At 39.6% G+C, this 26,966-nt stretch overlaps 1 protein-coding gene across 1 annotated transcript; it reads right to left on the minus strand.

Moving 5' to 3' along the window:
- Positions 1-42: 42 nt before the first annotated feature.
- Positions 43-25,236, minus strand: micu3a (mitochondrial calcium uptake family, member 3a). The gene is made up of 15 exons (XM_029507323.1): positions 24,982-25,236; positions 21,056-21,203; positions 19,819-19,850; positions 19,171-19,249; positions 16,028-16,075; positions 15,332-15,414; positions 14,052-14,123; positions 13,074-13,115; positions 10,540-10,635; positions 4,079-4,173; positions 3,785-3,956; positions 3,290-3,298; positions 2,388-2,496; positions 2,096-2,253; positions 43-1,008 (listed from the first exon to the last, which is right to left on the minus strand). The coding sequence occupies exons 1-15, from the start codon at positions 25,234-25,236 to the stop codon at positions 910-912; spliced, it is 1,497 nt and encodes a 498-aa protein (XP_029363183.1). The 3' UTR covers positions 43-909.
- Positions 25,237-26,966: the final 1,730 nt, after the last annotated feature.

Here is a 26,966-nt window from a genome sequence, read left to right on the forward strand (position 1 = left end):
AATGAGGTGTGTCCAAACTTTTGGCCTGTACTGTATATTCAAATAATATATACATATATATTCCACACGAAGACATCATATTCGAGAAAATTATTACTATAGAACAACACTTAAGATTAATATGGGTCACACATTATTGCACATTTTGTGTTAACTCGTTGTTTAAAGCGGTAATGAAATAACTGCTGGAAGGCTCATCTCCTGCGCTGTGGATGGGCAGGAGGCACCTATGCAAAAATATATGTCACACATGCAAATAATATTCTAACAAACAAAAAAGCTAAGTAAAGAGTCAGGTCAAGACTAGTATTATAAGACTAAGTATTTTGTGATGTAGAATATTGAATGAGCATATTTTTAAAGTATAGATTACACTTTTGACAAGCTACTGATATCATCACTCATTAAGTTAAAATACCTTTCAGTTCGTAGACCTTGCTGAAAAATGTTGCAACTTGCTTAGTTATACAAATATGATAAAAGTGGAATGGTAATATGACTGCATTGTAGGCTACTCATAATAAGTAAGCTGTTAAGAACAATTTTACAACTCCAAAATTATACTTTTATCTCAAATTAAAATAACATTAATTATTACGTATTATTAGGTGCAGTTTCACTAACTATTGGAAAAGTGCAATGCTTGGACAGTAAAGCTTAATTCTAATACTATTTTGTTTTAAGACTGCTATTTCTGCTTGGGATGACTGGTGTCAGATTAAGGGGTGACAGGGAAACATGAATCATCTTCTGCTTTGGAGATCTGACCTTGAAAAAAGAAAAAAAAAAAACATTGCTAATTCAGGCCACTGACTTTAAAAGTCAGAGACCAGTCTGATTTGTTCCTTCACCAGGATTCCTTTTTTATCCTCTTCCTTAATTTGTTTTGCCCTCTTTCTGTGTCCTTGTCTATGACTTCTCCCTGTATCTCTTCCAGAGCTGGTGCACTTGTCTTCTCACCCCAGAGCGAACGCAGTCGGAGAAGGAGCTGTAGCGCTGGCCTTTCACCTGGTGAACACAAGCAAAGGCGAACTCATGCTGAAGAATAAGAAGACAGTTGTTCAATCTACGGTATAAAAAAGTGGCATTTCTGTCACTAGAACATATAATTTCAGGGATGCCTTTTCTTTATCTTAACCTGCTTCTCAATAAGAGTGCTGAAATAGAGAAAAAAAACCAAAACCAAAAAATACAACATATGCAGTGTATGCTGTTAATCATCTCACATGATCAAACTGTAGATATAAAGTACAAGGCTAACAAAATAAATAAAATAAACTTAATAAGTGATACTTATCTGCTTGCCAGTTCTCTCTTCAGACAGGATCTAAAGGAGGTGGCATGTGCCAAGGTTTTATAGCCCTGAGAGATCCATAGACATCATGGTAAAGAAAAACACATAGGGAAGATGCAGGAGAGACAAAAAGAAAGAGGGGAGGAGGGTGAATGGGAGTGAAGAGAAAGGTATGGGTATAACAGGCACAGAGGAGAGTGGCAAATAGATGAAGATGCAAGTGGAACAAGGAAAAGGGGAGAGAAAGAGAGATATGAAAAAGAGAATATTGTTACAAAGCCAAGACTGTGAGGCCAACACACTTTCAAAGAAGCCCGTACAACAGCTTAGGTAGGTTTTCTGTTTTGCATTATTAAGTAATTTTTGCAGCACTTCAAGCTAATTCTAACCTTGTTACTACCTGCCATGTCCCTCTGCAGAAAGGAATTTGTGTTTTCATGCATATGCAACACTAGAGGGCAGTATCAGTCCTTGGAAATAAGACCTGTGTATCGCTCAAGTCACTGTTTCTGGCCTAAAATCTGCCCCTCTCCATGACACTTGCATAAATATGTAAGCTCCTTTAATATTGCGCCATTTTAGATGATTTATAGCCCTTCCATTTTACTTTCAACAGCAGGTAGTCAAGTAGAGGTGTTTCCATCTAAAGGTAATAAACAATGGTTGTTTGTGCTGTTGATATTATTCACTATTGACACACCAGTACCATAACATAAAAGTCCTACACAGGATACGTGAGGCAAGATGATGTATTTAAGTGTTACACTTTAATCTTGTCTTCCATGCTGTGATTTTACTCACCCTGGCTCCTCTGTGTAGCCGGTCTTTCATGATGCCAATGAACTCTTTGTAAGAGAGCTGATCATCGTGATCTACATCAAATATCTTGAAGATGGTGTTTACGAGGTGACGTGTCAGCTTCAGCCCAGTGGCTACATACACTGCTCTCGCAAATTCATCTGGTAGGAAAGAAGGTAAAGTTTTGTTGAGGGTCTTGAACACTTACTGCACACCGAGCTGAAAACCACTATATGTGTGTGTAGAAGCAGAAACTGTGTTTGAGCAGCACTGGTTCCCACTGCTTTCCTCCTACCTTGTCCAATGGAGCGAGATGCAAAATTATACATCTGCATGGCTATTGCAAAGTCCTCAAGGTTGTTGAGGAACTGGAAGAAAGACCTGAACTCATCAAATGTGATTCCCTGAAACACCAGAAAAAAAAGAAGAAGAAGAAAAAAAAAAACCTCACATCACGCAATAAAATTAACCAGCCAAGAAAGTGACGAAAGAGAGAAGTAATGACAAAAATGGTGTTCTTTGGGGAACTTGAAATGATAAATATTAATGACTATTTCAGAGCAGACAGCCATCAAAAGTTTCCTATACATGTACATACAACATTCCAACAAGATCTGAAATGTATTTTAAACAAAATAAAATATTAATGATAATAATAATAAAAAACTCACAACCAAGAAATTCCATGAAATAGTCATAATAATGACATAAGAATGGTTAATGATATCGTGTGTCATAACGTAGAAGTGCATACAGATTTAAGCTGAAGCCATTCAACACATAGCTGGCCGTTCAGACAACATGATTGTGTATTGCAGAGGTGACAGTGAAGCTTTGAATGATTTCTTTTACATACGGATATTATGCTTTCAGGATCATGATGATTAAAATCTTATTTGGTTGTTCAAAAGTACCACATATTCTTAATTGTGAATTAAGAGCAGATATATTTATTGGCATCTAGACTAATAACAAACATTACATGTGAAAAAAAAATCCATTCAATAATACAAACTTAACATTCATACATCAGTGGATGTAGATTACTGGAAAAGACCCAGACAAATCAAAAGTGACTAGCTAGCTATGTATTTAAACCCATGTGGAGAAACAAAAAGAGATGGTGACCTAGGAAACAGAGAAAAAGACAGACAGATTGTAACTGCAGGCTTTGTGTTGAACTAGGTAGAGACCAACCTCCTGCTTCTTCCACAGCATGAAAAGGAAAGAAGGGAGGGACAGAAATAGAGTTTGGTTGCAAAAGGATGGCAGGTCAATGTGAAGCAGACAGACAGACAGACATACAGATAGATAGATAGATAGATAGATAGATAGATAGATAGATAGATAGATAGATAGATAGATAGATAGATAGATAGATAGATAGATAGATAGATAGACAGACAGATAGGCAGATTCACATGTTGCTGGAAGTGCTTTTAAGTTTGTGTGTGCGTCTGTGTGTTTGTGTGTCGTCAATTGGAGCAGTGAAGCGCTGAAGTGTGGAGAGTCACAACAGCCTGAGGTACAGACAGTGGTGGGAAACTACGGACACTCCAAATGGCTGGAAGGGGGGAGGCTCTGATAGAGGAAACTGAACAGATGGATAAGAAGTGCTAGGAAATGCATCTAGTGCCATCTAAAGAAAAAAACACCTAATCTCACTAAGTGATTGTGTTATGTGAACACTACCTTCTCATCAGGTATACACTGGCGGACATTCTCCAGGTATGCACTGATGTTCTCCACATTGGTGAAGCGCAGCAGGATTTTGGCAAAGTCCTCTTCACTGATGGTGGTCATTCCTTTTGAGTAAGTCAGAAACTCAATTTCCAATACTTCTGTCTGCAAGTTATCCATAAACCTGAAGAACAGGCAGGAAGGGGAAGGAAACAGTAATAAAAGATGTTGCTCATTTCTGTTTTGTGGTTTGGGTAAGGCTGATCAGAGCACTAATTTAATGACATCCACTGAATATTTTAGTACCTGTAGAAATCGTCAAAGGTAAGCTCTGCCTTCCCTTTCTTGCCAAAAAAGTGGACCAACAGGGTGGTGTCGATCGTAATACTCTCGTCTGCTCGCTACAAATCATCAGAGAGGGAGGAATAACAGGGAGGATCAATGACTGTGAGCATATTAGATCTGGAGCACTGCGATGAGAGGAGGAGAAGCAGTGGGCGGAATAAGTCCACCATCCATCCAACATGGCCAGACTAGCAGGAAGCAGGTTTCTGTGGCACATGTGCAAAACATTCACCAGGTGCACAACAACAAACTGTCAATCCAATGAATCACCTCAGACAGACAGCCAGCCACCATTCTGACATCAACATACCAGTCTAGGCAGCAGTAATCAAGTTCAATCACTGGAATTGGTTAAGTATCAGCTTTAGCAAAGTGATTTATGTGCAAAATATAAGCCAAAAAAAAAAAAGCCTTCTGAAAGAAATAAAGTAAATGGTATTGAGAAAAACTTTTACCATGCAGCCTAGACTGGGCAAGGAGTGTTGCTGCAGCTTGAAACACAATTGAATAAATGAGCAGTGCTAAAGTAGCAGCACATATAAAGACACACAGACAGAGTCATGCCTATAGTCACTGAAGTAGGGATGGAGAACAGCAGGAATGTAGACAGAGGGACATATTGTTTAACAGCGAGAGGATACATGAGAGATGAGAGAAAGACAGAGAGGATGTCCCAAAAGGTCCAAACAGACAAAAAGATTACTAAGCTACAAACACGGTAAAGCCATCGCATCCCATGCATTTATCTGCAAATTGCCACATTGAGACACCTGAACAGAAGCTCAAATCACAAACAGCAGTAATAAAAAAACCCCACATAAGCACAAATGCAGACAGTGTGAGCAGATTCCACCTTTTTCCGTCAATCGATGACAATCTTGAGTGCAAGTTTACAACTGTTGTGCTGTTTATTTCTTGTTTCCATTCTGTGTTTGCATGTTCTTTTATTTTCCTAATGGTCTTTACATGTTCATTCAATTATCCTGGTCATTTGAAACCCATCCAATGGGTTTAATCCTGTTTATATTAGTTGCTCATTTTATATTCAAGTGGTCAACAGACAGAGATATGGCTACACTGGTGTAAAAGTCTGTATTTCACTGTTCATCTGCGCTTGTGTTCCCTAACATGTCTCTCAGAAAAAGGTGTCAGCCCCAGTTTAGGAAAGAGAGGGTGTTGAAAGCTCATAATTTTTCTTTGTCCCTGCCATGCCCCACCCAGCCAACCCCCCCACTCCACCAAATCCATGGCCATGCTGAGGAATATGCAGACATCAGATCAAGAGAAATCTCATGTCTTTCTAGAAAAGGGAAGAGCTTTTATGCCATTTCCATCAGCATCATCAGATTTATTATCATTGCCACGATGCCATTTGTGGGTCTACCTCAAGAGTAAAATCCTAAAATCCAATGTGGGACAAGAAGAAAATGTCAAACAAGATAACACAAGTTTTATAAAAGGGGAAACAAATGTAAAAGGTGCGTTCAAGTCAGGACGCATTTTTGGTTTGGGCATAGCAGTGTCATTTCTATGATATGAGCGGATGAATATGACTGCAGGGATAATAATTGAGAGAAAACTTTGTATATTGATCTGGATGAGATTTAAGAGCTTATATTACAAAGATACCTTAAGTGATATATATTTTTTTTATCATAATAGGGAAACATATATTAAAAGAAAACGGCTGCATTAAGATGCATGTGTTGCCAAAACGTAAAATGTTGTTTAAGTTATCCTTAAATTTGTTTGCATTCTGAGCACTTCGTGCTACACAGCCTCACAGACTGGGGAATTTCATTTCATTTCATTTCATTTCATTCCAAAACTTGTCATTCATATCTTCCCCATTTGGGAAATACTGGGATAGATAGTGATTTAGATGGATGCCAGTTTTAAATTCTTGAATGGAGCCTAGTAATATTCTCTATAATGAGATAGATACTGGCATTATCCCAATGCCAAATAAAATCCCCTCTGGTAGATCAAGCTGTAATGGAGATGGTTTGGTAACTTATGAGGTAAGAATATTTGCAGAGAAAGTAAAGTAACTCCTGTTTTCTTAATGGCCAACATCTGCGTGACTCCCGGCGTTCTGTCTGTTTCTGTCTTAAAGTCCTTGATTAGAGATAGGTGGAAGATTTCCTTCATACAAACAGACTTATCATTTCAGTGTCTTGTTTTCTGTCTCCCACTTTTCATTAAGTCTTTGATTATGGCAAAACTGGACAGAACCCTTTTGCTCCCTAGTCTTGTAACTGACTAATAACATATGCCTTTATGACACATGGGCTGTTCATAACATCTAGACAGCAGCCAGGTGGTGTGTCTTCGCCTGTTTTGGAGTTCCCGCTTGTTTGTTTTTTCCAAGACCAAAACTCTTCTTGTTTCTCTTAAAACCAAAAATGCTATTAAGAATCCTTAATCCTTTTAAGAATGTAACCACGTGATGAAAAGAGTCTCAATTAATCTAATTGCTTAAATGATCAGCTGTTTAAGGAGGTTTTATTCTTTATGCTAATTCTAATCCCAGTGGATTCACTTTGAGATTGGTTTTCATGAAAAAGAGCTAATACAGTACAGGCCAAACGTTTGGACACACCTTCTCATTCAAATGAAGAGGAAAGTGTGTCCAGACTTTTGGCCTGTACTGTATGAGTGAAGCCTGGAGTTGGTGATGAGTAGCTAAGGTCATCGTAACTGATTTGCATTGACTGTTCAAGATGTATTAAATGATATTTCAATTCTTGGTGGCAAGCAAGCTCTAAAGCCTGGTATAAGTGATTTTTTTTATATAATTAACATGTTAATTTATTGTACCTTTGGAGTTGCTGTATTTTTCTCTGCTCAAGGACAATATAAGTTCAGTATTCACAATATTCAGTCACAAGCTCTGTTTTGGTCTCCACCTACTCCTGAGCTATGTATCTGGCTTTAGCTGTTAAATGATTCATGTTTCATGCAAAGCAGCAGTCACCTGAAGCTCTAGTAGTAAATAATAATGTACTATATCTATCACATTGTAATTAAACGGACAAATGACAAGTATTTAATGTTGCTCATACCCAAAAACTCAGTATCGTCAATCCTAGAGATTTCTTCCATATGTAATTATTTTCTCTGCGTATCAGATGATTCTTAATCATGAAGATGTTTAACTAGATGAAACGTCTGATTATCTCGCTGTGGTATTTAATTCAAACATCTTTGCTGGTGCAATTTTACTACTTTTTTAAAACGTTAGGTCCCTCAGATAACTGAAGGTCAAGCTGTAAGTGTTTCAGCGGGTTTGATATTAATATTGGCCCTTTGAGAGTCTATGCCAGTGTAACTCTTCTGGGGTAGGATGTCAATCTAATCACAATAACCTAGTCATTCCTGGAAGTGTGGTAGCACAAGTGTGAGCTCATCATCCCCACAGAGACGTAATGGTTACCACCCCCACAAGGCACGAGCCAACAGCTGGTGTTATCCGTCTATGTGTATGAGTGTGAGGGTGTAAACTTCAACAGACTTTGATCACAAAGTCAAAGATAAAAGCAGTCATTACTGATGTAAACACTAAACAGTCTTCCTCACCTTCTGTATCTGTGACTAATACTTTGGAGGAAGAACTCATTGACGGTCTTTAGTCAAGTCTGTCAGTCCTCCCTTCCAGGGTAAAACCTGCTCACCCTCCTTTCCCTTCCCATGACCTGGCCTTCTTTCTCCCTGCACCTCCGCCCTATCTTCATGCCCCACCTTCTTCTCTTTTTTTCTCCCTCTCTTATCTCTTCTTCTGCCTCTCAACCTGTCTCTATTCTGATTACTCTGATTTCCTTTCTCCTCAGCAGCCTCTTCACTTGACAAACATAGAGGTGATTTGCTCTTTCCTTCCTTTCTTTCCCTCCTTTTCTGTCTGTCAGTCAGTCAGTCCCTCCTCCTCCAGACAAAAGCAAAGTGGTATAATGGTGACTAATCTGTTGAGTAAACACATCTTTCTCTAAATACAACCTTCTTCTCTCTTTTCCCCTAACTGTGCTTCCCAAACCTATTTTGTCCCCACCCACTTTGTTCCTGAACAAATTTTTTTCTCCCCACAGACCTGTCTCATCTTCTTTGGGCCTGTCTCACCTGTTTGTTGTATCTGATTTTACCCCGAGGTTTTCCACTAAACTGATGATGGGCTCTGGTTCTTTTAAACCTTTTTGCTTCTATTATCACCACTGACACAACTTTTCTTACTTTACCGGATTTTTGAAATTTCGCACACACCTTCCGACTATTTTCCTCACCCCTGCTCCCCACTTCCATCTGATTCGTCCTTTCTGTCCGTCTGACATCCCGGCAGATGAAAGACTGCTCAGTGTAAAATACAAGGTCAGCCCCATTGCACTCCACTGTCATTACCACCACCTCAGCTTCCGCTGCCACCTCAGTGCACAGCCTGTCATTAGGCAGCCAGTGTTAGCTGTTATTAATCATTACCAGCTCCTTCCACTTGTATTAGACATATAAGAAAGGCAATTTGAGTTGCTCATGAACCAGCCAAAGACAAGGTAGACTTGACTAGGAATTTTCTATGAATTTTAACCCAATATGTACTGAATAGATTTTTAGGCATGTTTGTCAGTCAATCCACCACTTTCCACCTGCTTCAAATATGTGAACACCAACATTTTACAGCAATATTTAGACCTCCAAAGATAATGAATCTCTCTGAGTTTTGTAATTGCCCGACTTTTTCCTCTAGCACCATCACCAGGCTGACATGTTTGGTTTTTTAGTGAAATTTGGTACAGGCATTCATTATCGCAGCAAGATGAACTGTAGTAACTTGGCCACTTGTAACTTTACAGGTCTCCCCATCATCAGGTGAAAGCTTTGTTTTATTCATAAATTTATGCAACTGATATTCCCATCAGGCTCAACTGTTCTCTGTGATTAGTGTCAATTATCAAATGTTAGTACGCTAGCCCACTAATCTAAGATGGTGAACATGGTAAACATTAGACCTGCTGAACATCTGTACGATAGTATTGTCCTCGGTACGCTGACAAAGCTGATACCAAGACTATAAATACTTGGTCTTGTTCTCTGTTATGATTCTGACCATAATTAGTTGACCTTGCGATAAATAACGTTTAAGATATCTAATCTTTGTCATGGAAGCATTTAAGGGTTGATAAAACAGTGTGAATTGCTGATACATGATATATTTCACTACATGCATAGACTTTTGTAATTCCAAGTAAGGAACTTAGTCACTTGGTCAAATATCTAATGTGATTCAGTGTGTGAAGTAATAATGACTAGCATTTTTGTATGTGCTCCACCATTAGCTTTCTTATTATCACATACCAGCATCATTAAATGTGTTGTGGAGCACACTGAGAATGTTCTGACATCAAAACTACAACATTAGCCACAACACGCCACAAATACTAAGGCACAGATACACATACAAAAGCAGAATGAAGAGACTGAATGACAGAAGGCAGGTGAGAAAAACAACAGATGGTTAGAATGTGGAGATTACAATATAACGTGAACATTATTATGGCAATACTGTCATAGGAGCACACCACATCAAACCAAAAGCTAAAAATAGAAATGATGAATCTTGAATGATCTTGTTATATTTGTTAATCAGGAGTGAGTGACTGACACATTAAATGGGTCAGAATGGGAAGAAGCTCTAATTATTATCCCAAGCAAATATGAGTCAAGTAAAAACTATTATTTTTTTCCACAAATTTTCCACAGGATTAGAAGTGGTTGATGTGATGGACATTGATGTGATGGACAAAGTTTAACAGAAGGAGGTATTTAGAGGATCACCCAAACATAAATTCCAGGGAAGTGGATTCATTGTTGTTTACTTAAACTACTGAGGGATTGTGAGGAATTGAAACTATGTTAAGGGTCTGGTATGAAGCATAGTTAAGGGGGACAAAAAGAAGGATGCTGGGAAAGATTCACAGGTAGATCTGAACTAGCATTTAGGTAAGGAAAAATAAAAATGGCAGGTGAGTCTATGCACATCATCAATATCAAGCTAAACCAGAATACTAGAGTGATGATAAACTTATTATGAAAAGCCCAGAGTGACATTGTTGACATTCTTGTTTATTTCTTCAATTTTAGAAAATTTTGAGATTCTAAATAATGTTATGAACACATATGAACATGAAACCATAATATGGCATGACTGCTCCAAAAGGCAAAAACAGATTAGGGCCTTCAACGTTCAAGTTAAGGTTTATTTATTTATTTATTTTTTTTTTGATTACATAATTGCTTATTCTGGCCAAGCTTGATGAAGCTATACTACTCTGTGGGGATAGTTAGATGATCTACTTCAACTAGAGGGACCCGAAGAAAGAGAGAGAAAGATGAAGAATGGAGGGATAAAGGGACAGAGGACAGTTGGGTCTATGTACCTCCGCCAGGTCAGAAAAGAGGACTTGACTGGCACTTCGTCTCAGAACGTCCCAGTAACTCCGCGCCACAAACTCCTGACTGTCTTTTTTTAACACCTGTAGGAGCGGTCAAGCAGGGCCAGCGTCAGTTCACCTCCAACTAAACCATTTCAGGAATTCAATTCAGGAAACTCCAGTTTCCCATATTCACTCTATCAGATTTCATTACATATAAACAGATTCCGGAAATTGATTTCTTGAACTGTTTTATATATATATATATATATATATACATATATATATAACAAACACATACATATTTACATGTGTAAATAGCAAATAAAAACATGTTCAACAAGGGCAGTGATGGAGGGAGGAAGGGTCAGATTATATCTAAGGAGAAACAAAGCAGAGAATACTAACGAGCGATGAATGCATTTATTAATTAAATGCTCTCCCGTGACACAGTTTAACATTGATTTTGATAAGGTCTCTGCTGTGAGGTTTCAATATTCAAATCACTAAAGTACCATTTTATTACTCTGCCTTTGTGTAGTGCGAGCAACGAACACAAATTTGAACACAATTTTTTAATAGAAAACCTCACGCACTAATGAAGGTTTCCCTCTATTCAACTAGCTCAACACATCTCTTTCAAAATAGACCCCAAAAAAGGAGGCTGGCCAACGACAGTGCTGAGCTCTGACCACCCACCTCGTCCTTCTCTCCAGGGAGAAGCAGCAGCAGCCATTTTAACATGACCCTGCACCGCTCTTAACTTCACAGTGACAATGCAGCCATCCATCACAACACTGACAGGACAGGGAGTGTCCTTTGTATGTATGTGTGTGTGTAAGAGGGTGAGAGCGCTAGAGATAGGTAAATGTGCCCAAATCCGGCTGTACATTTATTTCTGTCAGTCCATGCCAATTACAAGAGAGTACATGTAACTGGATTTCCTTTCAAAGAAATGTAATATATATATATATATTTATATTAAATGAAAGAGATGGAACTTTTTTAAGGCAGTCATTGAATGTATTCATGTCAGACATCTCAAAAGGGGCCAACATAACCTATTTGTCTTCTTTAGAAAACACATGTAAATGTGTTCAGACAACAGAAGCAACTTTCTGTCCCTAGCAGAGACTTTCTTCAGGAAATATCTCCTCTATCTCTTTGTACTAACAACCCCTCCTCCGTCCCAGCAGGAACACACACTGCCAAACAAACAGCGAGCTCTTAAATGGTCAAAAATGGACAGTGTCTGATTGTTTGGAGCTTTCCAGTGTCTCAGCTCATTCAAAATCACATCACTCTTTTTTTGTAAGAGTACATCTCTCCTGACCCCTTAAATCCATTACTCCTTTTCTGCCATCCCTCTCTGCATTCATCCCAACCTATACCATCGTTCCTCAATCAATCACTGATCAGCTGCCCTGACAGATGGACACCCTGTGTTGGATCTTTCTTTATTGCTCTCCCTCTCTCTCTTTTTCCATTCACACACCAGTCCTTTCATGAGGTTATTTTACTAACAACCCAAAATAAAGGTAGAATGGGACAGAAATCAAAAGTGAGTGACAGGGATACTAAACAATCTGCATCAGAGTAATTATCATTTACACCTATGGAGTCAGATGCCCACCAGGCAGTGGAACTGTGAGTTTGTCAGATTTTCTACTGAATTAAAAAAAATTGTGTGAAAGGAAACTCACATGTCAAATGAATTTACCATGAATCTAATAATGCCAGTCACCATGTATGCTCTCATCATGTGCTCTACCGCTTCTATTTTTCAACCACTATTTAGTGAAAACTTACATTAGAATAAAGCCGAAAGAAACAGTCCAGTATGTAACTTTCCTTAAAACCATAATGTGTTCAAAAAGTGTGTTGGTGTGTAAATTTGTGAGCGTTAGTATTTCCTTTAGTGATCTTTAATTATTGTTATCTCATAGTTTTTTCACCTTTTTGTCATGGAGTTTAATACTTGTGATTTTATTGTAAGGGTAGTTGCTATATAGTAGCTATTAGTTATTTGGGATCCAAATGAAAAGTGTACCAGGTGAGCTGCTTCCACCAGCCTTTATGCTAAAAGAAGCTGCCTAGCTGTAACTTTTAATAGGGAGAGCACTTTTTTATTTATCAGACTTGTGGGAGGAAAGTGCATGATTCTTTTTAAACTATTCGTGCATTTAGGTCTGCAACTATCCAGAATCACCCACTAAGTAGAAGATGCTGTCACTTGAATTTTTAACCTTAAAAAACAGTATTACCGTTATTTTAATCACTCAAACACAGAAGTCGCAAGAGGTTGCAGAAATTCTTAAATGCCAATTTGATTATATCTGTCTACACCATGTTCACCTGTTGTTTAATTGTTAGATTGTCAAGCCTTTGTAATGATGTCTCACCTGAAAACATGCAACTTATAGCAAACAGAGCAGGAGGAAACAACTATCTCTACGTTCTTCTCTTCACCTCTATCCATTTTGTTAACATCTAAAGGAAAACAGAAAGGAGACTAAGGGGTTGTGGCTTTGGATACATACGCTGTTCATGGGGGCAACCTGATATCCATACAGCTGCATACTCTGACACACGAAGAGAGACATGGGGAAGAGAGAGAGGAGCATGCAGCCAGAGAGGAGAGAGGAGAAAGGAGGAGGAGAGAAGGTAAAAGACATGTTAGTACATGCAAAGAAAGAGGCTGTGGATACACTGTGTCATTTTCAACACATCTATGAGTGCATTTCAGAGCAACACACACTCTGCACTGCACTTCCCAGAGGTTGTTGTCACTGCACCATAATAATCAGGTCATGCGTTAAAGGGAGTCTTCCTTCAGATGGTCTGATGCAGCTGAGCTGAGCAAGCTCAGCAGCATCTGAGTAAAACGTGTATTATTTTACTTTTATGACTAACAGTTCTAATAATAAATCCCATAATGGAAACGTGCAGTGAAATAAAAGCAACGTGGGCAGTACTTTTCCATGTCAATCAGAGCTGTGCTGAGAAGGAGGCATCTTTCGGAGAGTGTATCCATTATAACAAATACACAGTAGGGAGAACTGTTACGGTACAAACAGACAAGATACCACATCATCAAAAACAGTCTATATACGGCAGCATGCAACTACGCTTAGTTACATGAACGGTCAAGCTACCTGCTAATTTCTGCTTAAATACAGATGGAATCATGGATGATGATGCGTCATTTTTAATACATCCACTCTTACACACAGCACTGAGCCTCAGGTGCATCAAAGAGGTGACACATTATACCCATGGATGCATTAAAATGTCAAAAGCCTTTTGAATGCCTTTATAGTTTCTCAATTTTTACTGTTGAATTAAACAGGATTTGTTGTATTTGTGTATTTCAGGTTTACCGCACAGATAATAGCTGCATTGGTGGCGTCCATGTCCATAAACACTGACCAATGTCCTCTCTCTCTCACACACACACACAGAAACACACAACATACACATTCAAATACACAAAGGTCCTCTGTTACCAAATTTCTTACCAATTGTGCTGATTTTTCAGCATCACCTTTCCTCAATTTCTTCTCATTTTTTTTGCGGAAGATCTCCTGAAGCTGTAACGAGAGGAAGAAGGTCTGTTTGTATCTTAAATGTTCATATGTACAAACACAAGGTCATTTACCCGTTCAGGCTGGTCTACAAATGTGATCCCAGCTCTGGTCTTTGGACAGAATGACTAAGAGGGTGTTGGTTTTCTAGTTTGGCTTTTGAAGTGACTTATTTTCACAGATATAAAGGATAAATCACACAGGAAACTGCAGCTGCAGCTTCACTACCAACTGAGGATTTTATGCCCTGAACAAATGTTCATTATTCCTATTGTTGTTTGAACATAAAATTTAAACACAGCCAAATTAATTATAAAGGGATATGCTAATTATCAATTCAAGAGGTGTGATGACAACAGATCATCACACAATCATTGTGTCTGATGTTCTTAATTAGTTTTTTATTCAGGTCAAATATTCAATTTGTCACCTTTTGCAAACATGTCAAATCAAGACAGCAGAAAAATCTGAATCTACTGCTCCACCCTTCTCACATCTGTCTGCTCCCACAGGACTTTCCACCATCACCACCCACTCCTGCTGATGCCCCACCCCACTCCCACCAACCTCCACAGAGATTCTGATCACTTCCCTCCTGCAGCAGTGATTTTGATCGAATATCTGTCCACTGCCCCAGGGAAAATAAAACACATTTAGGTTATGATCATAAGAAACACTCACTTGTTGAATAGGTCACATTAATCTTAATGTAGTGGAAATAAAAGGTAGATAAGAACACTGATTTCATCAATCCTGTCTTTTCCCAAAAATACAAAAGCGTTTGTTATTAGTGTTAACAGGCCACATTTAGATTAAGTATTCACCTTTGTTGTGACACAACTGAGAATGATGAGCCAGAAAGGAGAGAGAAATACATTACATATATGGCACAATAATAAACTAAACTGGCACCAAACATTATTTGCCATCATATTTGCTGGCAGCCATTCGCTGGAGTCTAATGTATCTAGACGCATAATTTTTCCAAATATTAAATAAGCTTCGCTTATGAGTGTGATTCCTTTTGAACCTCAGATCTCAAAACTGAATTGCTCACTGAGAAAATTTTAACTGTGATGTTCACTTCACACAGACTGTCAGTGTAATTAAAAATTACGCAAACATTTTTGAACCAAAAAAAAAAAAAATGGTGTAAGAATAAATGCAAGGGATTCATACGAGGATAGATTTTCGCTCTGTTATCAGCGACTCACCACCAAAAACTCCCTCTTGTCCACCATCTGGTTGCCGTCTGCATCAAACATATTGAAAGCAATCTTAAAGCCAGCATGGGGCTCTGGAGAACAGAGAGGAAAGCACATAGGGTGAGTGTGTGCACGTGTGCATGTGTTAAATGCAATTTTAAATCCAGAAATAGCATGGGAAGAAGTGGCATACAGCAGGGAGATAAAGCGGCAGAATGTGCACTGTGAGCCCAATCATTAGCAGTTGGAGCTTTTGAAAAAGACATGATAATCTCAATGAGACTGTCTGATTGAGATCACATACATATATAATTAATATATTTATCATTTATAAATTAAAGACAAATTAAACAATTATTCATGCAAACCTTTCCCAGTTTCCTAATAATTTGTGATTTTCATAACAAATGTTTTGTTTATTTATTATTATTATTTTATTTACTTATTTATTTTACTCAAAACGTGCTACTAAACCAACATTACATCCAACATTTCATTGGTGCGTTTTTTTTATTTCTGTCTTACCCAAATGGAGGAGTTGAAAACCACCAGATTTGTGTCATACCTGCATCTTACTAAGTTATGGGTGGGCTGAAGTAAAGTTCATATGATGAACCTTTGTGTTGATGTAACTTTGTTCTCTGAAAGTAAGAATAGTGAACTGCTGAGTAAACGACTGAGTGTAGAAAGACTCAACTGACTCACTTGTCAGGATGCAGAGCAGGAACAGGTACTCTGTGTATGAGATGATGCCTGGTAATGAAACCAAGACAGAGAGAGTTAAAGTAAAGGTCACATTCAACACGCACACACAATGTTTACAGATGTTCAAAGACCATTGGCCCCTCTGACACACACACATGCTAACACACATAATCCTTGCTTTCATGAAGATAGCATCTTCAAATGTGTCTTCTTAGGACTGAGCTGCCAACAGCCATTTGACCACACACCGTTTCTTTTTCTACACCCCAAGTGTCCAAAGTAAAGACACTGGCTGGTCGGGGTGTGTGCGTCTGTATGTGTCTCTGTTTGGATAAGCAAGTGAAAAATGTTTTAGGAGGTGATCCATTCTTGCCTCAGGCCCATTTAGTAATCTCCAGAGCACCATCTCCTCTCTCTCTCCTTCTTTTTCGCTTTCTGCCTGATCTTTCAGATAGTTCAGGGTGACTCGTCTGAGTGTTACGGGAGACTGCTTCTCCATGTGTGTGTGTGTGTGTGTGTGTGTGCATGACACTAGGTAGCACAAGCAGTGTGAGCCTTGCGTTTTCCTGATGCTTGACTGCTTTGTGTGGAGGAGCTGGTTTGGAACTGAATTCCCTTTTCTCCATGTAGCCTGAGCTGACACCAGGAGATACACTCTGAAACTACTCAGGTTTCTCCAATACATTCAGCACGTTTACACACTCATACTGTCAGTGGCAAACTACTGAATAACAAAATAGGGTTAACTTTGATCGCATGAGAGAAACAGTTGTAAGTACAAGGAAAAATATCATTTTCCAGATCACAGGAGCTGATTTTTTTTTTTTTTTTTGATGAATGCATGAATGCAATGCATCACAACAAACCTTAAAGGAAGCATTATAGAGTGAAAGGGACGCCCTAAATCATATCCTCCAAACATAAACGAACATGTGGGATACAAGGTAAGCCACACAACACCACACAATCATCATCAACATCATCGTCATCTTCATCATCATCATTTTATTATAATCAATGAACAAATGAACATAAAGATCATTGTGACTTCTGTTGCAATGCCTACAAAGGTAACAAAGGTGACCACGATAATAGTAATATTACAATTTACTCTTTGCATATTGATCAGGCTTGGCTTAAAAATGAGATACTTCTTGATAGGTTTCACATGAACCATATAATTCCTTTTAAGGAATGGTACTGCCGGTAAATCTGATCCGACTGAGGATCAAGAGCAGCTAGAAATCTTGGTTCACAATGGGCTATCTGCCAACATGAAATGCCAGTGAGACAAAGTAAAATGACAAAATAAAAAATTATGGCTGCTAAAGATATGTCAGGATCAAGAAGGGAAACACACACACACACACGCACACACAATTTTGCACACAAGCCAAAAGAATCTGATAAGATGGTAAATTAAAATATCAAAGTAAGATTTATTTCTATCAGCCAGTAGAGCTGACTTTATGGAGCTCATACCAATGCAATGACATAACATAAAGCAACGGCAGGCACACAAACAAATCTCCCAATCATAATTTTTTAGCTGGATTTATAAAATTACAGATATAACCTGTAATAATTGAACAACACTAAAACAATCATAACGCACCATTAGCCTGTACAAAGAATACCTAGACATATTACAGGTTAGTGAGTTTCATTGAGTTTAGTGGGATTTATACTTGCATATCATACTATCTATCATACTATCAAACCATACTTGTATCGAATATCTGAATACAGCAATACAGTATGGTTTGGAGATGCCAACATTTTGGGAAGATAAGATATGTTTGTAGAGCTGACAACATGGATTTACATTGACTATGAAATTTTAATGTGTGTCCTCTCGATGCCCAGTGTGCTACACTACACCACAGTAATAATCACGTCACCATAAACTCATCACAGTGTTGAATACATCCACTGTTTCTGATGCAGAGTGATACCATTACTGTGCCCAGTTACTGTCTAAAACACTGACAACCACTGCTGATTTACTGTGCAGCCCATAACATACATACACACACACACACACACAGTCAGCAATGTTCAGGCAGGCAATGCTATGCATTCCTCTGTCTGACATACAGCTCTGTCATTCTCAGAAATCCAGAGCCATTCCAAGGATTTTGACTGTCCTTGCTCATCCTGGCGTGTTCGGACATCAGCACGCACACACATATAAACGCAGGCATATAATCGCTCTCTCTGAGCATGAAGACAAAGCATGAGTTCATAAACTTTCTCTTTTCCCTTGTTTCATTTATCCGTTTCTTTACACAACTTATTTCCTATTTTTCTGCTTTATCTTCTCCTCTTGGTACCCTCCCTCATTTTACTGCCCGCACCTTTTTTGTATTTTCTATTCTTTTGTTTCCTCCTCCTTTTCTATACTTTCTCTCTCATCCTTGCATTTCTTTTTTTACATTCTCTGCCTCTTCGTTTTTACATTTCAGATCTCTGATTTAACAAAATGGTAGAGGCAATACACACAGTCGCGCACACTACTCACAAAGTGCAAAACACTATCATGATAGAGAGGGTAGGCAGAGAGAGGGGATGCATCACATAGGGGGGTGTTATATTTAGCATCTCCCAGTGTGTGTCTGTGTAATTATCACTACAGGGACTCGCTCTCAGACTGTTTGATTCCTGTGTTACACACTCCTGAAACAAATGCCTTAAATAGAGGGAGCTCCTCTCTCTCTTTCTCTCTCTCCCTCCCTGTGGAGAGGAGAGGAGAGGTTTAGTTTTTTCAGCAGGTTGTTTGGCTGTAATGAGAGACAGCATGGTTGCAGCCCTGGATTAGAGCCGCCTACTGCGACACACAAACACACACACACGCACAAACTCACAAGCACCATAAAACTGTATGCAAATTATTAGCGAATGTGTTTATTTAATAGGTTTATGAAGGAAGTTAAACTATAATGGTGAAAACATCATCCGTCCGCTGACATTCACTGACCTTGTTATTATCTGACTGCACCGTATTTACTCTGCCAATAATAGTTAGCTTCAAAATGTTAAGTGTGTGTCTGCATTTGTATTAGGCAGTGCAAAAGAGTGCATTGCTCCTGTTTTTTCTTGTGTGTCCTTGTGTGTGTGTGTGTGTGTATACTCCTCCCTCTGACCTTGTTCTCTCAGGTTGCGGAACAGTTTTGAGGATCCTCTCCACACTGGAGGGGTTTCTGACAGGATCTTCTCCAATTCCTGACACACACACACAAACAAACAATGAAAAGTAGAAAAGTTGTACTTTTAGGGGCACAGAAATGATAATAAAGAACAAGAGCAACACCATGTCATATCCCATGTCATTTCTGATGTACCACATATATTAACATTTATGTGTAGAATTAAAAATCTGAAGAAACCCAGAAAAAAAGAGAACCTTTTCATGCTGTTACTTCTTTCATTTTCATTTAATTAGTTAGTTCGATATTCATTAGTTACTGCATTTTTTCAATGGCTACATAACAATTGTCACATTTAACAGATTAAAGGCTTCGCATTAAATGTATTTAAATTCTCAAATACGCACTTTATTGCCAAAAACGTCACCTTAATTCATTCTAAACAGAAACAATAACACAGTAAGGTGTGAATATTTCTGAAGCCTATTAGTAAAACACTCATGGACTGCTACATGCAGTCTGATGCAACAACTTTGACTCAAGAGTGTATACAGCGCATACAAAGTCTGCAACAGATGTAACATGCAACAGATGCCTGCAACATGGAGGAGCAGAAGAAAGAAGCACAAAGAGTGTGTCTCCCACCTGTTTCGTCAGGGACCTCCAGGGTCTCTTGTCTGCCAAGGAACAGGACAAAAGAAGAGAGAAGAAGGGAAAGAGGAGATGAGAGTTTGGGTGGGCTTGATCAGATAGCATCTGTATGATCTAGAAATGGGTCTTAATGTGCCCAGTACAGTCACAACACACAGACACACTCGCTATATATACACTGTCATTATCACAGGCCCATTTGTACAGCCTAAAGTGCCCCGTGCTTGTCTTTGTAGTATATGGAATGTCCCCGTAAAAGCACATACTACTTTTGCTCTGTTTTATACAGCAAAGTTCATCTAATTCAACTTCAAAGGGAGCATTAGAGGATGTCGGCTCCTGAGAGGGCATGTGCGGCTGTATCGTGTGTCAGAGAGCCACAGTCGATGTAAACACGCACATACAGGTGCACAGTTTGCACGCAATACAATCACATGTCTGCTGAACAAAGGAATGGTGGCTTTTTTGGATGGGTGTTTGTGATAACCCCAACCTGTGAGGGCATTTTTAAACCTGTGTGTGTGTGTGTGTGTGTCTGAGTAACATTAACCTCAGACTAAACAATAGCAGTAAAACCATCTGCTTTGAGGCTGGCTGGCTGGCTGGAGAAGGCTAATCGGATACAACTGGCAGCAGACTGACAGAGACAGCAAAGAGCTGTTTCAGTTCAGGATTTTAAATGATTCTAAATTTTGGCCTTAATCAAAAAAGGTCTGTTTTACAGCTGGCACTGACAGCTATATTTGAAAATTTAATTCGGAGATGGAGCTCTACAAATTCAAGAAGTGTGTGAATTATATATTTATTTTCAAAAGCAACTAAACTTAAATATCTGGATCAAGCCAGTACACAAAAGTACCCAATGATTAGGAAATATAGACGACTGTTAAATATCAGGATGATGTCTAGCCTGTCAGGGAAAGAACAGTTACATGTTATCGTGAGATAAACATAGAGATGAGGTAATAAATATAACTGCATATCTGTCAATTCATAATGCAGTACTTAATGTAAATTTGAAATGTATTTTCTTAAACATTTTCATGTGTTTTCTAACTGAAGCTCGAATGATTTTGGGCAAAGAAAATGTGTTCCTCATGTTGCAAACCAGCTGAATGTACCCTAATATGCCCGGTCTCAATGTGATGACCATTAGCTAGAATATTCTGTTTCTGTAAAATGCATTTGGAATATAAGAAAAGAAAATGATTTGTGAGTCTGTGGTACGTACTTCGTGGTTCATTCATTGTGACCGACTCGATGAAGTTCTGCGGAGTCATGTACAGCTGTCCCTCATACTCAACTGAGCTGAACATGCGGAAGCGATGCTCGTGGGACGACATGTGCACATCTCCGTCTTCAAAGTCAAAGGGGCGTGCCTGTAAACATCAGCGAGGCCATGAGCAAGAACAATCTTGTTGTGGTCTTAGCAATATGATTACACTACTGACATTGAGGAGATGAAAAAAGAGGAATCTCCAGCTGTGATGACTCTCTGTGAAGAGTGAACTCATGCAGACAGCACAATTTAAATTGTATGCAACTCTTCAGTGCTTTTGAATCCCCATAATGAGGAGAGTCGTCTATTCTTGGCACCAACTCTCTCCATTTAGCTCTCTGGGTTTATAAATAGAGTCAGCACCTCTGGCATGAGGCAGTAACTTTAGAACAGGGGCAAATGCGTGCACACACACACATGCACACACACAAATACTTTGTCACTACTTTCTGCTTGATTAATGTCTCACTCTGTCTCTTAGAGACTGAGAGCCAGGACTTCAACTTGATTAGCTGCAGTGTCAGAGAGCTGCTATGCCAACAGATTGTGCTGCAGGAAGCTGTGTAATTAGCAGAGAGGTTTCCAAATTTAAACCTGTTTGGCCGCAGGGCCCAGCACACTGAGGTTCTTGCTCAGCTCAGCTAACATGCTAATGAGCACACATATTCATTCATAAAGCTTTGATGCTGCCTTCACCAAGGGAGCTTTTGAAGGCATGAATAGGAGATGAGTGTCAGGCTTCATAGGAATGCACTGTAAGCAAGTGTAAGAGCATAGATACCCATGGCTCTGGCTCTCACTAATGAATGAAGTTGATATAGTTCTCCAAAGGGAGCTGGGTTCACATTGCATGATGCACAACGTGGAGTAAAAAGCACTTTTGGCTCCTTGGGAAAAAAACTGAAAGCCAGTTATTTGAAATTGCTCACACTGCAGTACACGGTGTTCTTGCGCAGTTATAATGTCGTGTAGCCGCAACTCAACCTGTTTCTGTTGTCTAGTCTTGTTCTCCTGGCTGCACAGCAGATGCTCCAGGTGTTTTCCCCTCAGGCAACTTCTCTATTCTCTGTTCACAGCTGCAGCTCTTCAATCCATCTCCTGGGTTTCCTTCCAGATACAGTGTCCTACTTCTGGCTCTCCTGCGTTCTCCCAATTTTCATTTAGTTATTTCTGTTCACTTAAATTACTGTATAATTAAGCCTGCCCTTGCAGATGTTAACTGAAGTTGTTGAATCTGAGGCGTCCGAGACTGCCAGCACTGTTTGTCAGCTTGTTTTCTTAATTGCTAGCCACTGTAAATGTCAGAGGAAGTGCACACTGTCCTCCTATAGGGTAAATTCAGATGTTTAAAATGTAAAGTCTTTTTATGTTATATATTGATCATCTTTGACATTAATTGCTTTAGGTCATTTGACGTGTCTTCATTTAGGTAAATCTAAGTTCTGAATGGTATTACTGGATACTCTAACCTAACCATACTGAGAAAGCACATCCCATCTGTGTCAAGCTTTTCACTTGTTTTTGGTTTAATGTCTGACACTGATGAAAAGCTTGCAGTCTTCTTGCCATATGGATGCAACCATTCATGTGCTCTGAATATGAATCCAGTCTTCACTGTGGTATTCTGTTGTTTTGGGATTGTGTCATAAACTGCTGGTTTCAGGTAATTCTTCGTAGCTTGAAACATCACTGATGTTTATCTGTGCAACCACAAGAATGCAAGGTGGATAATCATAAAATAATGCTCCGTCCTGAGCAATGATTAAACACTGTTGTTCTGAGGAACACTGGGTCACTGTTTAGACTTCTAGATGTTTGTAGGCTGAGTTAAAGCTGCAATGTGAATCTTTTTTTAATGAGGCAGCATGAAAATTTGACTTTAGGTATTTAGAGTCTGGTGACTCTAAATTGTCTGTAGGTCTGAATGTGAGTGGTTATTCGTGTGTCCGTCTCTTAAATGATCGATTTTATTGAAAAGAATTAGGGGTGGAGCTCAATAAATATATATAATTAATTTGAGACTTTGTAATCAATTAATAAAAATCTATTGCATTTTAATTGGATTTCCATATTTGATACAAGGGGAAAAAAAGATGTTTGATGAATGAATCAATATAAATTAGCTTATACTTCAAAATCTTGTTTATTTTATTTTGTCTACTACACAGACCAATAGATGAGTGCAGAAAACACAGCAAGAGCAAAGAGTTTTCGGAACAGTGGGAATTCTGACAAAAAATGCCAAAACATTAACTGACTTTAACTATTTCAAACATCATTAATGATGAACCAGAGCCAGTGTTGATTGGCGAAACTGCTTACTCATATTATCAATGCTGTTATCTTCCACAGCAAAGTTCACATTACCGAGCTCCGCACTATGACATGTTTTGTATTGAGGTGGTAACGAAGGTGGAAGTGCTCCTGTGATATGTAAACTCCTTCCTGCATAAAGTGAAAAGACTCTTCCAGCTGTGCATTGGTGAAATTTGTATAGCTGGAACTCAGACACTGAGAAAAGTTCCATGGGGCAAATTGAAGTGCGATTAAAATGCGTTAATAATCTGAAAATAACATATTCCCTTAAGGTATTTCCTAGATGTCATAGTATGTTCTGTGAGGTCAAGATGACCTTGATCTTGGATGCCCTGAATCAAAAGGGTGGTGCAGAGACATCACATTTATTTACAGCACATGACGCACAAAACATTTGGTTGTAGCCCAGCTGTAACCAGGAGGACTACCAACAGGTGGTACAACTGTCGTATCTCAACATCACAAAGTCATAAAATCCAACTGGGATCACACAAAGAGAAAAACTGAACCCACAGAAAAAAACAGCAGCAACTTTTGCAAACTGGCTCATTCGGTCTAACTACTTTTAGTTCTGGTGTACTTTTCAAGTAATACCTGTCTAAAACTTTAGATTCACGAGTTTTACATTTAACAGAATGTCCTTATTGTGGTATAGTTATTTTTACCTAGCTGCACATCCTGTACACAAATACAGACCCTGCAAACAGATACATACCCTACACACACATACAGGCGCTACACACACAAACACACAGACCCTACACACACATAGAGACCCTGCACACACATGCAGACCTTACACACACACACAAAGACCCTGCACACACAAACAGATGCTACACACACACAAACATACAGACCCTACCCACACACACACACACACACATAGAGAGACCCTGTACACACATACATACCCTACACACACAGACACATACAGACCCTACACACACACAGACCCTACATACACAGACACATACAGACCCTACACACACACACACACACACACAGACCCTACACACACACATATAAAGACCCTGCACACACATACAGACGCTACACACACACACACACACACACACACACACACACACACACACAGACCCTGCACCAACACAACATACAGACCCTACACACACACACACACACACATACGGACCCTACACACAGCTGCAGACAGTTACAGACAGACAGCTGTATACAGCTACAGACTGACAGACAGTAACATCCTCGACTTGTCGTCATTTCAGCACCAGCTCGAGCGGAGAGCGCCATTCCATCATCTGCGCGCGCAGCCCGTCCGGCAGCCAGACAGTGAGTGAGTGTTTCCACTGGGCGTGCTGGCCGTCGGTGACAGTCTGCCCGCCAGTCAGGGAAACATGTCAGCTGGCAGACACTGCACGGTGTAGCTGGGCTTTCTGACCTCATATACGTGGAAAGAAATGTGGAAATGCGCGGCGCGCTCTGCCTTTCCCCTCCACTCTGCGTTGCCGTCACCCCCACGGAGAGGCCCCCAGTCAACGCAACTCTTTCTCCCGGGCTACGTGGTTTCGGCAGCCGCCTACCTTCTCCTTGGCCTCCACGGTGGGCATGGACGGCAGTAAACGGTTGAGGCGACGCTTCTCCATCCTTTTCCTGCCTCTGCCGCTCGTCGCGTCGTGGTACAAGTAAAGTGCGACGGCGCCTCCGGTTGCGAGACACATCCCGACGGCCAGACTCTTCCGAGCCCTCCCCCCGCCGGCCTGCCCGCCGAGGAGCTCGCTCCCGGGCCGGAGGGTCGCCCTGCCGGCCAACGCTGCCACTCTGCGGAAAGCGGCCATCGCTGCTGTCGCCGCTGCTGCGCTGCTGTGATTAGAACTTTGCAGGCGGCGCAAAACTATCGCGTGTCTCCTGTCTCATCGCGAGATGTGCGGCCTCTGCGTGTTGATGCTGAGGCAGAGAGCAAAGTCCCAGAGTGGAGGGGATGAGACGCTTCGCTGGATGTGGTCAATGATAAAACATGAACAAGCTGGAATTTGGAATTAAGATCAAGACATTAAACTAGCTTCGACTTCTACTCAAATCTCAAAGTTTCAAAAGAAGTAATATATAACACCATATGCAGCCCGAGTAAATAAGAGGCAGAATATTTAATGAAAAATAGGAGCTACATGTTAATATGTAACTCGGGACTAGCAACCTCAGAGGATTTTATGGGGGCCATGGAACAATGTGCCTTCATAAGGGCCCAATGGCAGTTTTTAAAAAAAGTTGATATATATAATGTGATTTGTTACTTCAAGTTGCTGTTTTTTTGTTTGTGTGTTTTTTTTTTCTAATCCAAAACCATTTGGAACACTTGAATCATACGCTTCCAGAGACTGCCAAAACTGTGTGCTTTCCATGTCTTTATTTTAGCTGTATGATTGCTATAAATATGTTGGCTGTCTTTTAAAGTCGTGTTAAAGAAAAATTTGTCAGTAAGAATATCCTGAAAGAGGTCAGTAGACAAAAAGCATATAGCATATGCTAGGCTTCTAACTGTTAGTAAAAAAAACACAGTTGTAATTAATGTGAATGAGCCCAAGTCCTACAGCCTGAGCCTGGATCATATTCAACATAATGGTCAGATGCTATTTGCATATTTGGACCAATTCTTGGACAAACAGAAAATCAATCAGACATCAGTCAAAACCAGAAACAAATGACAGATAGCTACCCAGACTTGGTCCACTGAGGTATGTACTGAGGCAAAATTTTAATTTTGCTCTCTAGGTCCCGACAGCACGCCTGCATAAAACTGTAAAACAATGACTTTAAAAATCAGAAGAGTAACTCATTGACTGGAGATCATGTTTTATTTTCCCAGTAAGCCTAGCAGCGGCACAAGAAGTAACTAAAAAAACTCTACAGAGCATTCTGAAAGTATTCAGACCCCATACTAAAATTGTAACCCATAATCACAAAACATTGACAGAAGTATTCTGATATTTTGCTGTCTTAGTAAGTTCAGCTCATTTGGAAAGGCACACAGAAGTTTAAATAAGGTCACACAACCGACAATCCATATCAGAGGAAAAACCAAGTCCTGAGGGGAAAGGAACTGCCAGCAGAGCTCAGGGACACTATTGTGTTGAGGTAAAGACCTGGGGAAGAGCAGCTGAAAAAAAAAAAAAATCATCTGCACTCAGGCCTCCCTAGAGTGCAGTGCTTCCAATTATTCTTAAACACAAGAAGTTTTGATTAACCATTAATCTTCCAGAAGCTGTCCCCTCGGCCAGACTGAAGAGTTAGTAAGGAGGGGCCTTGGTAAGGGGTAAGGAACTTCAAGGACAATGGTGGTGAACATAAAACCAATTTTCTTGCCCATTGGTGGATTGTTCACTCTGTCACAGTGCACTTTATATGACAAATTGATCATATGGATTACATGTAAAATCTTAATCATCATATCAGTAACTAGTATAGTTGTAAGTAAATAGTACACTGTTACCTTCTGACGTGGTAAAGTGGCTATTTTAAACTGAACATATTTTTCACCCATGCATACATTGCAAATATAAACTAGAAA

The sequence above is a fragment of the Echeneis naucrates genome, chromosome 1, assembly GCF_900963305.1.
Source record: "Echeneis naucrates chromosome 1, fEcheNa1.1, whole genome shotgun sequence".
Taxonomy (NCBI): Eukaryota; Metazoa; Chordata; class Actinopteri; order Carangiformes; family Echeneidae; genus Echeneis; species Echeneis naucrates.